We start from the raw sequence: 16,042 nt of genomic DNA on the forward strand, positions 1-16,042 counted from the left end.
AAAACTAGCTGCACAGCTGATCTGCACGCACCAGTGGAGCCCATTGCATAAAACGCGAAGAATACACGGGGTTGAAACGCAATTATTATTAAATTAACAAAATTTTAATCCTGTTCTAAGGATCGCTCTTCATTTCACACTATTAAGGACTGAGATGGTTTGATAAGACTGACTGGTTTAACTTTTTAGCGGAGCGCTTGGCGGCAGAGCGTAGTTTCCTAAAAACTCTCAAGCTTTTCCTTCACCACTAAGCTAAGGCAGAGATAAATTGGTTGACTGTAAATTGACCGCCAGCGGTTAAAACTGTACGATTTTGCAGATAATATGGCGGTTTTCTATAATAGTTAGTACCTTTCCTCACATTGATGAAAAATAGCTATTTTTGTAGAGGATTGTGTTTCATTAGAGGACGGTCACATGGGTGCTTTGTTTTATTGGTTTCGTACTTTTTGTCCATGGACTGCTAAAAACATGACAGGTAAATTAGTGGGGTCGTCAGATAACTGCTCGTGTCTAGAGATTCTGTAAAGGAAATTTAACGGCTTACTGGTTAGCTTTAACGGCTAATTTTGAATGCTCTGTGGTTTTATTTTAATTTTGGCGGCTAAATTTGGAGCCTGTAATTTGTCTATTGTTGCTAAGTTTGTAGAGGATTTTACATTCAGTAGCTGTAGCAGCCAAAATTGGGGGTTTTTCTGTTGATATTTTATTCCATGGTTAAGTGTGGAAGTTTATTGTTGTGTTATTTACTCTCGCAGTTAAGTTTGTAGGATCCGTGGTTTTAGTTTAACACGGCAGCTAAACCAAGCGGGGTTGTGCTTTTATTTCAACTTCTAACCTCTGGCGGTTAAGTTTTGGGAATTTTTGATTCGTGTTCACCCCGACAGTTATTTAGAAGTTTTTTGATGTTCTTAAACCGACAACTAAGCCTGACAGCGTTTGTGCCAGGTCCATTTGAAACTTGAAGATTTGTAGTAATATTTTAACTTTGGCGGACAGATAAGGAAGCTTTTTGATTGAATTTATTGCGAACGGATTGCGCTTGCCAAGTCGGAGGGTTTGGTGGTTAAACTTGGATGTTTTGCGATTCGTGACATTTTGTCTAATAAAAAGGTAAGTGATCAATCTTTACAAAACTTTACATCCAATACTTTCTTTCCATGTTACCTGCCCGCATAGAATAAACATCCTTTTGCTCTTTCGCGTCATCAACTTTAGCGCCATGTTCTGGTAAAAATCTTGTTTCATAATGTTGGCAACATTTCGTTTTGGTTTTCCTTTACCCAATATCACTTTATTCAGAATCATAGAACCTCTTGAATTAAATTCATTTTGTTTCCTTATGTAAAAGATCTGTTCTCTGGTAACTAATATATCTCTGTTGCAGCAGCTATAAAATTTGAGGATCTCATGTTCTGATCAGTCGATCAGCCATGGATAGGGCAGCGAAGAACTGGGAGAGACTCGTACGTGCGACCTTGCAGAGAGGGCAGCTCAGAAGCCATGTGCCCAAAAGAGCTGCCAGTGGGCTTGCAGGCACCGTGCCCGCCTCTTTACAACACACAGCTAATATAGATGCCATTCTCAAGGCTGCAGATGAAATTCAGGATGAGGATCCCAACGTAGCTCGCATCTGTAAGTGTTTGTGCTATACCAATTTCATTTGCATTTATATTTAAAAATAAAAAGAATAGACAGTTAGGGCAAGTAAGACTTGGCCTTGAGATTAATTCCAAGTACATGAGAAGAAAAGGTTATAGAAGAAATGGCTACTTATCGTAACTAGTTTTCAAATAGATGCGTGGCTTGCTTTTGTGATTATTATAACCTATGTACTAGAATGGTTATGGAAATTGTTCGTCAAAGAGACGACTTGATTAATATCGTTAACAGTCTCTTCTCCAAATAAGCGCACATAAATCTGTGGCTAAAGAGATGATTCAATTGCTTTTTGATTATAGTTAATGCCCACGCTATAATGGCTACAGTGACTACTTAAGGAAATTGGTCGTCGATCTAAAAGAATCTCACCAAAATAAAACAAAGAGACAACTTAAATACACAGTTAAAAACTTCACACAAAAAAAAAAGGAATTGATTTGACAATTAGGCTGGACCTTCTCATATTGCATTCGGTAAACTTGCAATCTCAATTTACAAAAATAGAAAAAAATTTCAAATTGGTATCTTTGAAATTTTAGAGCCAATGCTATCTGGTTGGTGATTTTTTTTTTTTTTTTGGTAATCCGGGGTGTTCCTGTGACCCAACAGAGTGTCCCCATAACGAGGTGAGTTGGGGTGAGACGAATCCCAGGGGTGACAGTTGCAGCCTGTAAGTGCTTGCCACTGGGTAAACCAAGGTGGTGAGTCAAACTCGGGTTGTCACAGACCTAGACTGGATGCCTTTGTCCAACTACGGTATCCCTCCGGGCTCTCTGGTTGGTGTATTGCATGACCTATCTTGAGGCAATTAAAAACATTGCATTGTAGCAGTGAATATTCTTATTTAATTGGGATCTCTGACACACCAAATATTAGATCTCAGGGTGACATTATGAAACCACTATAATGCAGTCCAGTACCCAAATAAAGGCCAAAAATCAATCCCAAAACCCTAAGTTTATTAACTTGCTGCCAGCACAAATTCCTCATTACATATGCTAATTTATATTTCTTGGCAAAAAGTGTGAATTATGTTAGTATGGACAATTATTTAGCTCAATGTAGCCAGACTTTGGACTCAATCATTCAAACTCAGCACCAAGTTTCGGCAAGGTGAAAAACCTTACGATACAGGAATTTTCTCAAGGATTTTGCCCTTATTGACTGGTGAAAATATGAAAACGACCCAACTGATATTGGCAGCTGAAAATTCCTGCTAACTAGCAAAGTTTATTTAATAATTTGTTATTCATGCTGATAAATTCAATTTTCCAGCTGAAAAACCTTTTTTGTCTTTTGCTTTAATGATTAACCTGTGAAAAGTTATAGCATGCTAGTTTTTTTTCAGTCGTTCTTTGTGTTTTCTATTTCTGTCTTTAGCACTGTCAGAGTCTTAGTTGATTCTTGGCCAAGTTGACCAAGTTTTTGGCATGACTAGCAATTACACTAGAAATTGCAGCGATGAATTCTTCAGGAGGAGCTAATCTAGTAGTACTTTTGATGAGCTTTTGAAGAAGTAAGTGTAGTGAAGTTGAATTTATAAAGGTGTCAAGTGAATTGATGAAATGCATTCAAAATCTTACCTCAAGTTATAACCATGAATATCCACAGGAGGAGTAGATGGCAAGTAGTACTGGACTGTTTCGCATGTAAGTGAGTCAGTTGACATGGTGGAATATCATATTATATTTTGACTCTGATCTTCTTGTTCTGATGGCTATTGTACATCATACAATTTTGTTGATCGTATTGATTATTTTTTGGTGCTTTTTGTTGTATTTTGAAAAATGTTGTGATTGTTAACCTATATTCCACCCTTATGAATATATTGTCAAAGTCATGCAACATAACTTAAAAAAATAGTTGAATATACCGACTGGATACAGGTCATTATTTCTAATATTTTTAATTAAGTTCCCTGATAAACCAAAAATATAAATTACAATCCCAAGCTGGATACAGATGGAGATAAAATGGTGAAAGAAAACTTAATTTAGTTCCCTCATAAACCAAAGATATAAATTACAATCCAAATCTGGATACAGCTGTAGGTAAATGTTGAAAGAAGATTTAAGTTAATTTTAGGAACTTGCAACAAATTGTGATATTAGTTTAGTAAATCTAGTTAAAACTTCATGTTATCCAATTGCTATTATTTTACTTTTCATGGCACAAGTAAAAGTTCTGCTAGTAATCTAGGTGATCTGAATTTTTCTTTCAACATTTGATTGCATGCTTATTGTGATGAGTTTGAACTTTTGAGCAATTTCTCAAAAGTTCATTGCATATATCACCTTGAAAAACAAGAAACAAAAATATATACTGTGCAATACATGCAATAACTATGCATGTAGTGAAAACTGCATTTATCTTTCAGTGAGGCATTTGAGTTATCTCGCTTGTAATTTGGCAAGGGATTGCATTAGTTTCAGAGAATATTCTGAAGTTTATCTAGACGAGGTATAGTCTTTACTTGCTTTTTATTCACTGCTACATAAGGGTTGAGGACTAGCAGCTGCCTTAGTTACATAGGAATTTAGAGAAAGTAAATGGTTTTAACTGTTAAGTGGTTTGAGTATCTCGCAGTGTGTGAGCATGCCTATTCTTTGGCACAAAACTTGGATCCTGTTAGTGAAGGAAGAGGAGTACTGCAATTCAAGACTGGATTAATGTCTGTCATCAAGGTATGCTCTCGTGTAGATGTAGTTATTTGATGCAGCTTCATGTTAGTCTTTTATTCCGTTCTTGTTTCATGAAATAAAACATTTTGTACATGCCCACCTTTATATTTCTATTTGCATTTCACTGTGAAATGTCTGCTTGTCATTTGGTTTTAAAAATTGCTTGCATTGTTTTGGTGCTTTACAGCAAAAGCGGGCCAAGAGGGATGGTGGAACAATTGATCGAAACCAAGATATTGTTCGTTTACAGGAATTTTACAAGAGTTACAGAGAAAAGAATAGAGTGGATGAATTTCAGGAGGAGGAGAAGAAATTGCAGTCTGGAGCATTCAGTGGTGACCTTCGAGAGTATGTACCATGTGCCAAAATCACAAGTTGTCCTTGGATTGTTTCTAACAGTGTAACTCATTTGTTAAATAGTGAAACACGCTCTCTCTTTTTCCAGTGGCATGTGGATAATACATTAGATAATAGTGTTAGTTATTTGTTGAAAAGTGAAGCTTGCTATTTCAATTTTTAACATGTAGCTAATACAGTGGACAACGTGTATGACACTGAAAAGAAATTTCTTTATTTGTCAGTTTAGAGTAAGTTTGGGGCAGGATGGCATGCACACTCAACATTATAATTCTATAAGTGTTCTATGATTTAACCTCACAACTTCATAATGTAAACTTGTTGGTATTAGATTTTTTAACTTTATCTTCCATTTCTATCTAGGAAACTATGATTTAACCTTTGAATGACTAATTTGTTTTCAACTTAACTGTTGGTTATTCTCCTGCAAATGCATAGACTTGAAGATGGCAAGCTCCATCTGTACCTTTGTTAATCTGTAACTTATCAAGAATTGTGTCTCTAGTTGTTTGCTAGGTGTCATCCTCCGTATGCATGTGTTGAGATTGTCCATAACATCCTCATCAACCCTAAAGGAATTGCAGAAAAAAAAAACTTGTGGTTCAAGTAGGCCACTGCATATATGTGTTGGTGGAGTTGCTTGTTCCACCATCAATCAATTATGCTCTAAATGAGTTTAAATTTTATTTTACTCGAACCATAATAATGCTGACTGCTTGCTTGACCTTGTCCATGGCCTTATACAAATAACCCATTGCGATTATTTCTCCATCCACCAAGCATAGAATCTTGAGCAAAGTTTCTGTCACCCAAAGCTAAAATATTATTGGTTTTTCAAGATTCAAATTAATTTAAAAAATGCACAACATAAAAAAAAATGATTTTTTTTACATTGATAGGTGTTTCTTAGGTGAGAAAAGGCTTCTACAATGTTCAAATCTGCTGCTGATAATCCCTTTTAGATGTTGCAAGACCAAATTCAATCTTGCTTAAACATGTACTGGTCTCCTCCTTTGATGGTGGAAGCTCTTGGCCATGCATTAATCTTGTTTTATGACAGTTGGAGATCCTTTGACCACCATGCCATAAAATCCACTACCATGTCATTAATTACTGTTGTCTTATTATAGCTGCTCTATATGTCCTCACATTAACTTTCAGTAACTGTTCAAACAACTATTGTCAACTTCAATAGGGTGAAACATTAATTATACTTAATCAAAACTCCACTATGTAACATAGTTAGATTCCTCACGAAAGGTTCTGCACTTTAATTAATACACTTATTTTTGAGTTTGTATGCCATGTTATGGCATCTGTAAGCTATAGGACTTTGATGGGTGGTTTCATTTTTATCCAAGTTGCTTTTTTTGGTTTGGACCTTGGTTTGGGTTTGTGGTTCTGGCAATTTTTTGGGGGTTGGGTTCATTTCTGGTTTGCTTGTACTAAAATATGTAAAATCACATACACACATACAAACCACCATATACTTCAATGCCATTTAAAACATAAATGATAAATATTATAAATCATTATTTAATCATATTTCAAGTTCAATATAAAATAATAATGTCAAGTTCAACAATCAATTTTTAGCGTCATATTGAATTTCTAAATTATCAACATCATCATCATTATCATTAACATTGGATGATGTAGGAACATCTCAACCACAGCATGTTGGGCAGTGGAAGGATCCAACTTTTTATGTTTTGGCTCCATCTCACAATTTTGTGTCTCCTTCTTTGCAACCATGTTTGTGTAAAACGAGATGCAAGTTGGAATGCATATACACTATGTTCTTTGCTTTTTTCATGTGCAATCTGTCGTGCTTTATTGAGTGGATGGAAGAGTGCATTTTCATTTACTCTTAGATGTAGACAAACTAGCAACCTGAGAAAGCAAAGTAGAGAGATAGAGTTATGCATTATGCTAAAAAAATAAAATTAAAATATTATAAATCGAACTTCAAAGATTAGTTTTTTTTATTAAACTTAAACGCAGTAATATTTTGATTTCAAGAGGTTGTAGGTGTTAATTGTTGTCCATGGAAGTACTACCAAGTATGAGCATCCTTTTTGTACTTATCACAAAGAGCTTCAATATATTGACCATGTAATGCATCCTAATGTGATTATTTAGAAAATAGGGACAACTATCTATTAATAAGAGATAGTTTCAATGAATACAACTGTTGAACGGTAATAATAATAATCAATAGTACCTAAATATGAGCGGAAGGACAGACGGCTGCAATATGTGATACAACCCTTAATAGTTTGAAAGTTATATTCTCTGGATTTGCAATTTAAAAATACAGAGATACGAGCCCCTTTCTGATATTCTGATATGAGTACATAACAACTCTGGTAAGGCTGATAAACCTTCCTTTTCCTTCCAAATTGACGTAGAGTTTGATAAGTGTGATATCGATGTCCACTTAAGTCTTTACTATATCTGATATGTCAATGAATATGTAATTATAAATATGTTTATATCAGCCCGAATAATTGGTTGCTGTTCCAATCTGAAAGTATATATTTACAGCCACGGATGTGCTTTCTCTGTCCCAGTTCATGTTCTCTCCAACTGGTTACCCCCGAAGTGATTTTATTAAGGTTCATTTTATAATGCTCTTGCAATACCGAAGAGATTGCATCCCTTGATTGTTAAAGAGACATGTCTCTTCCAAATCGCTACTCTTCATAACAACCGATTTGTTAAGGTTTATTTGTTATTTAATTACTGCCACCCATAACCATCACATTCGAATCTGCATCTTACTACTTCATTCTTCTTCCTATTGTCACTGTCTATTGTGAGGGGATAAACTCTGACACCAGCAGTCAATTTATTGTTTAGGATGATTGTTAGTCTATTTATTTTTTTATTGAATAGTTGTTTTTCTGAATTTATTTATTATATTTGTTTTCTAATTACTTTTTATTTTGTCAATAATATAATATTGTAAATTTATATTATTATTTGATAAATATGAAATTAATATTAATATTTAATAAATATAAATTATATTAAATTTTGTTTATTATTATCGTTAAGATTTTATTTAGTTCATTCTATTCATTTATTTGGTTATATATATATTTTATATTTTAATTGTATTATTATTATTTATTATGAAAGTCTATTTTAATGCGGGCATCATCACGTTTGATTGTTTAGATGGGGACATCACAGACCATTGGAGTGTACAAAATCAATGAATTCATTCATATTCTTACAAGATCAATGAATTCACTCATGACTATATCCTACAAATTAGGATTAAGGAAGAGTTTATGAAATGCCGCCTTGTACCCTTTAGCTATTTCATAATCCTTATATGGGGCAATCTTGGTTGGCATAGAAAGAATTTCAATACTATAGTATTTTGGACGCAATCCAAAGAAAAAACGATGTAGTGGGGTTCTCATTGTGTTCCATTTCTCTTCAATCATTCTATGCACTTGTTTGAAGATATTTTTTTAGAATCTTGCTCTTTCTCATTTATGATGGTCTTCATCTTCTTAATAATTAAGTTGATGCTATTATATATCTCTTCCAAGCAAGGCTTGTCCACGTCATTATAATGAATTATATTCAAATGGGCTCGATGAGATTGAGGAGACACTTGACACAATCTCAACAAAAGACATCTAAGATCACGTGCTTAATATATGTTGCCTTCTTAGTGCTGCTTGACTTCCATATGGATCAAGTTTAACTAATGGCCATTGTGTCTCAAACTTTCACAAGTGGTTTCAAAGTGATTGTGTTAGAGGCGAAGTAGGTTCTTGCAACTTGTCCATATGGATCAAGTTTAACTAATGGCCATTGTGTCTCAAACTTTCACAAGTGGTTTCAAAGTGATTGTGTTAGAGGCGAAGTAGGTTCTTGCAACTTGTCCAAAAAAAAAAAAACTAGCTAAAAAAATAAGCGTTGATGTGTTTTTTAGACACCTCTAACACAAAATAAAATACCCAAATATATTTTACTCTCTATTGAACAAAATCATCGCGAATGCTTAATACATGATCAACCAAGATGACTCGAAGGTTCCTAATGTCAAGTCATGATGTTTGGGTAACTCAATGGCTAATGTGATTTGCTGTATGCACAAAGGGACTTACAAAATTGTTCTCAAGCTTTCATGAATAGAAGTATGTTTGCCACGGTTTGAAATGACTTATGATTTAGCAAGGTAAGCACTTGATCGTATCTCTAACAAAGATTTTGAAATAAATTGCAAAAGGAAAGGGTTTAGAGAGTTCTATTCTAATCCTATTTTAATCCTAGAATGCAAGAGATAGTGAATAGCAAGGTGAGCACTTGATCCTATCTCTAACAAAGATTTTGAAATAAATTGCAAAAGGAAAGGGTTTAGAGAGTTCTATTCTAATCCTATTTTAATCCTAGAATGCAAGAGATAGTGAATGACTATGAAATTCTACTTGGCTTAGTTTTGTCATACAATGAACAACTCCACAAAAGCTCAGTGCAATCTTCTAAGGTAATCAATAGATATTCAGATTTATACTCACAACACTAACACCATCCATTCTATCAATATCAATGTGCAAGTAAAAATCAAAGTTAAGCTTAGATTGGATTCCAGTTGATCACACAAGGCAAATTTACAATCAGCAAGTAGCTCGTGGTATGGATAAACGAATTTCGTATAGATTCATTCAACGATTTCTTCATTCAACTAAAATACTTAAAGCAATTTCTAAACCAAATTGAAGATTAAAGAACCACACAATACTCCAAGATTTCATAAAAATCACCTAAGTTCAATGATTCAATTTAATTCTGGCAGCATCTAATAAGTGGCGACTCTCAAAATCTCTCTCTTACAAATGAGAGGAGAATGGATTTATATAGGGTCTCAAAATGAAATGAATGGCCACATTTCTTTTAGAATCAATGGCCAAGATCATGCCAACACAACCCTAATTAGGTTTTCCAACAAAAATGGAATCTTATCCACATCACAAAACTCGAGGAATGAGGTTCAATGAGATGCCGCCTAGTCATCAAGCAAGCTGTCTTATAGAAGATTCCTTTCTTTCAATCCCTCTCTTTGGCTGCATATTCAATGATTCTAGACATTACCGAATTGAGCTCCTCCATTGTGACAATTGGCAAACCATCTTGGTGCAATTCAATCACATCCAAGGCATCTGAGCAAGCATCGAAGATGTTCTCCCAATCTGGTGTAAGCTTTGTAAGTTGCTGATGAAGATCATAAGGGAGACCAAATCGTTTAACTGATTCCTCTTGATAGACTCTAGCCCTTGAAAGTAAACAAACTTCATCTTTTCTTTCAATCCTTCCAAATTCAAGGTGCTAGAAGTGTGGACATCTTGTCCCAATAATTCCTCAATTGAAGTGAGGATCTTTGATTGTATCTCTAAGTGTGGACTTCTTTATTGCCAAAGAACAATACCATCCATGGAAATCATACACATTTCCCCCCTGAATTACTACCTCCTGGATCAATGTAGATGTAAGAATATGCTTCAATACCTTGAGGTGAGGAATAGTCTTGTCTTGCGCTGGTTGGAACTCTTCCCATACTCCTTCCAAGCATTGTATCCTACTTATGAGCAACGTTGTTCTATCATAGGCTTGGACAAACTGGACTAGGAAGTCATCTGCTTGCTTCGAAATATCCTCTATCCATTTTCCAACCTCCTGGTATGTACTCCTCATTGCCTCATGATCATTAGGTGACCCTTGGGTAATAGCAATTGCTGAAACAAATGTAGGATCCTCATGCCTTATTAGGGGATTTAACCCCTCAATGTATTCCTTGAGTTTCTTGTTCTCCATTTCTAGCATTTCCTTTTACTCTTCAACTCTTTTTAATTGTGCCTCAATTGCCTTGGTAGAATCATTCAGCTCTTGAAACTCTTGTTGCTTTGTGGATGGTCCAAGGTCACTTGTTGTAACCGGATAGTCCATGGGAGTGATCTCACCTCTAGGCTTGTCAACTATTGAGACAGCCACTTGCACAATGAGGGCTCTTGAATAATCTCTAGTAATCCTAGAGAACTTCTTCGCCTTATTTTTTTCTTTAGCCTTACCAATCCAAGTTAAGAAGTTATCTATATCTTCAATGGGCTGTGCCTCTATAACTTTCTTTTTTTCCATACTATTCATCAACCATTCAGGAATTGTAGAAATTTGCATCCCATCCTCGAGTTGATGATGATCATTAAGTTTCTCAAGGTGGAAACTACCTCATCATCTGCTCCCTTCTTACTAAGATCCACCATATCATCGCCTAAATGGACCTCAAGCCGAATGGTAGGAGATCTTGGTTGCTGTTCTTCATCTTCATGTGGTGCTGCTTGTGCTGATGCGTGCTCATCTTGATCATTCTTTGGTAGGATCTCTGTGTCAGAACCTTATTCGGACCCATTGTTTTCTTTTGGTATATAATTCTCCTTAACAGATGAGGAATTCATGATAGACTGAGGAGTGCTAGACTTATGCTTCTTGTGTCTGGATTCTTGACTGGCAATCTCCTTTTCTTTTGCTTGTGTTCCTCCAAGTATAGCCCTTCTTCTCTTAGGAGCTTGATTTTCCTCATCCTTATTTGCTTTCACATCACTTATAGTTCTTCCATCATCATTGAGAGAAGACTCCTCACTCTTAATTTTCTCATAGGTTAAGGTGGTATTATGTCTCCTTAGCTTGTTTTTCAGCTTGTCTACCCATTCTCTGGAGCAATCATTCACTTCCCTCATCAAAATACTCAAGTCTACCATCTCGGGTTGTGATCAATTAGGTGATGGAATTGATTTGTCCTTCTCCTTTGCATATTGAGGATGAATATGATTCTCATCATCCTTCACTTGATCAGGAATTGAGAAGAAGTTACATTTCCTCTCGAAGTCCACTGACGTTTGAGACCACATCTTTCGCCTAACTCCGAACTCATCTGTAAGATTTGCCCTGTAGTCCTCGATGTCAATCTTGTGTGTACATTCTGAGGTGGAAGAATTCTAGTTCTTAGTTAACTGTATCTGCTGCTGCTGCAGTGGGGCACATCTCCATCATTTTTCCAAGTGTGATAGGAAAAATAATACCTTGTCTCCAACCTTCTTCCATTTGGAAGATATCTGAGATTCCGGATAGTATCCCTCAAGCACATTCTTCAAGTGTGTCGCCCTTGCAGCTATCCCCGCCTTTGACATGGTATCTATATGAGGCTAGAAGTCAATAACTTTGCAAAAAATAAGCTTGAAATTTAATTTTCCAGAATTGAAAGTTCTGATTTTAAATGATTTTCAGACTTGTTAGCTTTCTAAAATCAGAAATTTGAAGTTATGAAACATAATTCTGGAAAATACGGATGTTTGGATCAAAATCTGGAAAATTTGCTTTAAAGAAACCTGATTTTCAGACTTAGGAAAGGTCTGATTTTAATGTGTAAGTCTGAAAATGTCCTTCCAAGTGCAGAAAATGAATGGTGTTGCAACCTAGTTCGCTGTCTCAGGTCTGATTTCTGAGTACAAAGATCTGAAACATCTCTGAAAATCATGTTTTATCAGTTGGAAGTAATCTCTTTCATGGTGCAATTCATGCAGTTGATGCGATTTGTGTTCACTTGGCTGGAAATAGTGTGCTTTCAGTTTGAGATAATGGCTGGTAATGGTGGTCTCAGTCAGCAATGGCGCTTTTGATAATGCTGCAATTACCTCCAATGGTGGTGCTATTAATGCCTTAGGCAAAAATTGGTACCTCTTTCTTAGGCGATTTCAATCCCTCCTTTCTTCCAGCTCACTTGATTTCAAATTAGTGACTTAATGATATAATATTGTTTGCTGGCCTGCGTTTTTATTCAACATTTCACCTTTCATTGTCACCACACAATGAATGTGGGATAAATAGCATGTTAACCCAACAAGGTGGAAAATCGCTATGCATTGGGACATTTAAATTTGACTTGATTTTCCCTTCATTTCACCCACCAAATGGAACGGTGGAAAATCACACTTCATAGGGATTGATTTTCCATTCAAATCATATTCCTTTTGCATTTGAAACGCATTTAGTCTAGCAAGGGGGAAAATCGATGGCCATTGGGACTTTGTTTTTCACTATAAATTCACTTTTCCTTGCATATTTCCTCTTAAGTGGAAATCCTTTGGTCATCAGGACTTATTGTCCTTAAGAATCTCATGTAATTTTTTTATCTCTAGCCCCTTGGTGGAAAATTGACCCTCATTTGGACACTTAAATTTGTTTAAATCTTTGCAAATCAACCTCAAGTGGAAAATCAACCCTCATCTGGACACTTAAATATGTTTAAATCTTTGCAAATCAACCTCAAGTGGAAAATCGACCTTCATCAGGACACAATATTCATGTTGTTTTTGCATCATTTAATCACTTTTCCCTCAAGTGGAAAATCAATCCTCATTAGGACTTCATATTTTTCACCTTAGCTTGGTCATTTTTCCTTGAAGTGGAAAATCGTGGGTCATCAAGACTCATTTTCCTTATGTATTTTTACTTTGGTAGGCCTAGTGGAAAAACGACCTCCATCGAGACTCATCTAGTCCTTCGTTTTGTCTTGAGTGGAAATTCTCTTGTCATTGGGACTTTCCACAATAATACTTGTAAACTTATTCCTGGAGTGGAAATTTGACTTCCGTCAGGACTTGCATGATTTTCACCTTGTTTGCTTAGTGGAAAAACACCTACCATCGAGACTTAGTGATTTATGACTTAACTGCTTAGTGGAAAAACGTTTTCCATCAGGATTTAGTTGATTTTCACACTTTAGAAGCCCACATTTACCCAATTTCATCAGTTTATGCAGTGGAAATTCTATTTCCATCAGGACTTTATGAATTTTCCCAAGTTTTCAAGGGTGGAAAATAGAAGTCCATCGGGACTTTGTGCATTTTTGGGTTCATTTCACCTCCTAGGAGTGGAAAAACGACTCCTATAGGGACCCTTAGCGTTTTCATACAAAACCCTCATCAATTTGCAACATTTTCATCATTTTTCACTCGAATTGAAGGGCAAGTTGCAACTCCTAATGACATTAAAACTCAAAGATTTAACATTATTTGCATTGTGAAAACTTGGAAACATGACCATATCCAAAGACGAGACTTGGACATTTAAAGCTCAAAATTATCACTTGACTGCCAAAACCATAAACTAACAAAACCGGAAAGTAGGGAAAAGGGGGTCCTCGTTTGCAATGGGGTGATGTGTGTGTTGGTGTGTTTTTTATGCATGCTCAACTCAGAATAAAATGCCCAGAGATATCCTATTATCTTTTGATCAAAATCTTATATGTGCTAAACAACTGAGTTGTGTGATCACAAACACGACTCCAAGGTTCCCAAATTCGTATGGATAGTCTGAGTTGGTTCATTGTGATTTGCTGGTAATCTCAAGGGGGACTTACATAATTGTCCGAGGAGTGAATCAATCAAAGGATTCAGCTGATTTCGACACTTGTAACTTTCTTCTTTTTTGAGTTAATTTTGCAACGAGTTCTTTCCATTCCTACTTCTGCTAAGACTGGGAAAAAGGAGAAAAGGGTGAGGGTTTAGGAAGATAATTCTAATCTTAAGCTAATTCTATGAACTCTGGAGACAAAAATTGCAAAAGTGGAATTTAAAACCAATTCTTGTTTCTCCAAATTCAACAACTACACAAGAACGGTGCTATCTTCTAAGGAATTTAAAAGATTTTTACATCAGTTATACTCACCAACATATTGAACAATGGATATAACAATAGAAGCTAAGTTTTAATTTATTGGTTCATGCTAACTTTGCAAAATAATTGAAAATCATCCAATTAGAAAAAGTACGAACACATCAACTCCACATTAAGCAATTTTATCAAATCCTTCAGTCAATTCATCAACTTGGAAATTAAATCTATTCTAATGAGAGCCAAGAAACCATGCTAACTTGCAAACGTAGACAAAGATTCACCAACATTTTGAACAATGAATAATGTTTGGTACTTTTTGTTTATTTAAGGGGTAAACGCTTTTGACCTGGAGCTATGAACCAGTGAGGCCACAAACGGCCCAGCGAAGGCACAAGGCCTTGCAAGCACAAAGGCCCAACAAGGATTTGAACCTTGGTGGCCGCTTCACCAACAAAGTGTTTTAACCGCAGCACTACATGTCCGAAGACATAATGTTTGGTACTTAAGAAGTATCACTACAACAATTTTTCTGAAATCTTTCCCTAGCAAATGAAAAGAGGATGGTTTATATAGACACCCCATTACAAAGCAACGACCCAGATTGATCCAAGATCAACGACCAAGATTGAAACATTGAACTCTAATTAAGGCAAGCTACAAGAGTTATCCAAAATGGACCATTGAGAAATAAACAACTATTAAGTCCAGCTTTCTTCTAGAAGTGGGTGTCCCTTATCCTTTTCCTTGCCAGCAAATTCAATGAACTTGGTCACTATGGGGTTGATGTAGAGCATCCAACAAACTCACCCAATAGGGGAGACCTTCTCCCAACTCACCTTTCCAAATGGGTGATAACACCCCTCAAGCCTACAAAGTACTTAAAAGGCCACTAGTTTCTCAATCTGCCCCCAATAACCCAAAGACACACTCCTACTTCTCAACCTCCATCCAATCATGGAAACATGCCCAAATAGGTTTCACCAACATGTTTAGACCATAGACCAAATGCTTCAACACCAAACACCATAGATCTCTTTAATAGCCAACAATACTAGGCCTTTCCAATTAGGACTCCCAAACTCCATTAGTACTCAAACCCCAACACGTAATGGTTTCCCACCAAAGTCATATCCTCCTTGACACACCTTCAAATACTTCCAACATGCCTAGACAAGGCTCTCTCTACCCTCCCAACCACCCAAAATGACATAACAATGATTATTGAGGATTCACTGTTTCAGGACAGTCAAAACTTGCTTTAGGACAGTCATAATTAAATGGGCCTTTCCTTGCTCACAACCCTCCAAAGGTAAACAATGATGAAGGGAATCCACCCTACTACACCTCTAACACCCAAATCAACACCCAATCCACTCCTACACATGTAAGTGCAGTGATTTCCAACGCACTGGCAACTGTGACAGTCAACTCAAGGTTTAGGTCAGTCATAAATCATCATGGTTTGATTGACTTCCTTGTTCATCTAGCACTAGGATCATACCAAGGGGTTCCTTGCACAACCCTTCCTTCATTTACAACACCATTCATCACCTTTGTTGCATCTATACCATCCAAAACTCCATGAAAACACTGTATTTTCAGACTGTGGTACTGTCAAATCTGCATTTTGACATCATCTTACTTTGCTT

The 16,042-nt window shown here is 36.1% G+C and overlaps 1 protein-coding gene across 5 annotated transcripts in view; it reads left to right on the forward strand.

Moving 5' to 3' along the window:
- Positions 1-328: 328 nt before the first annotated feature.
- Positions 329-16,042, forward strand: part of LOC131031180 (callose synthase 9) — a 222,601-nt gene continuing 206,887 nt past the window's right edge. The window contains exons 1-5 of one of the 5 annotated variants that reach the window (XM_059209486.1): positions 329-343; positions 1,000-1,113; positions 1,391-1,635; positions 4,249-4,346; positions 4,531-4,691. In XM_059209486.1, the coding sequence (XP_059065469.1) occupies positions 1,434-1,635; positions 4,249-4,346; positions 4,531-4,691 (461 nt within the window). In that variant the 5' untranslated portion in view covers positions 329-343; positions 1,000-1,113; positions 1,391-1,433. Of the gene's footprint in view, positions 344-726; positions 1,231-1,387; positions 1,636-4,248; positions 4,347-4,530; positions 4,692-16,042 lie in introns of those variants that run through there. The other 4 variants (XM_059209488.1, XM_057962221.2, XM_059209489.1 and 1 more) reach the window with 4 other exon arrangements.

This window comes from Cryptomeria japonica, chromosome 8, assembly GCF_030272615.1.
Source record: "Cryptomeria japonica chromosome 8, Sugi_1.0, whole genome shotgun sequence".
NCBI lineage: Eukaryota > Viridiplantae > Streptophyta > Pinopsida > Cupressales > Cupressaceae > Cryptomeria > Cryptomeria japonica.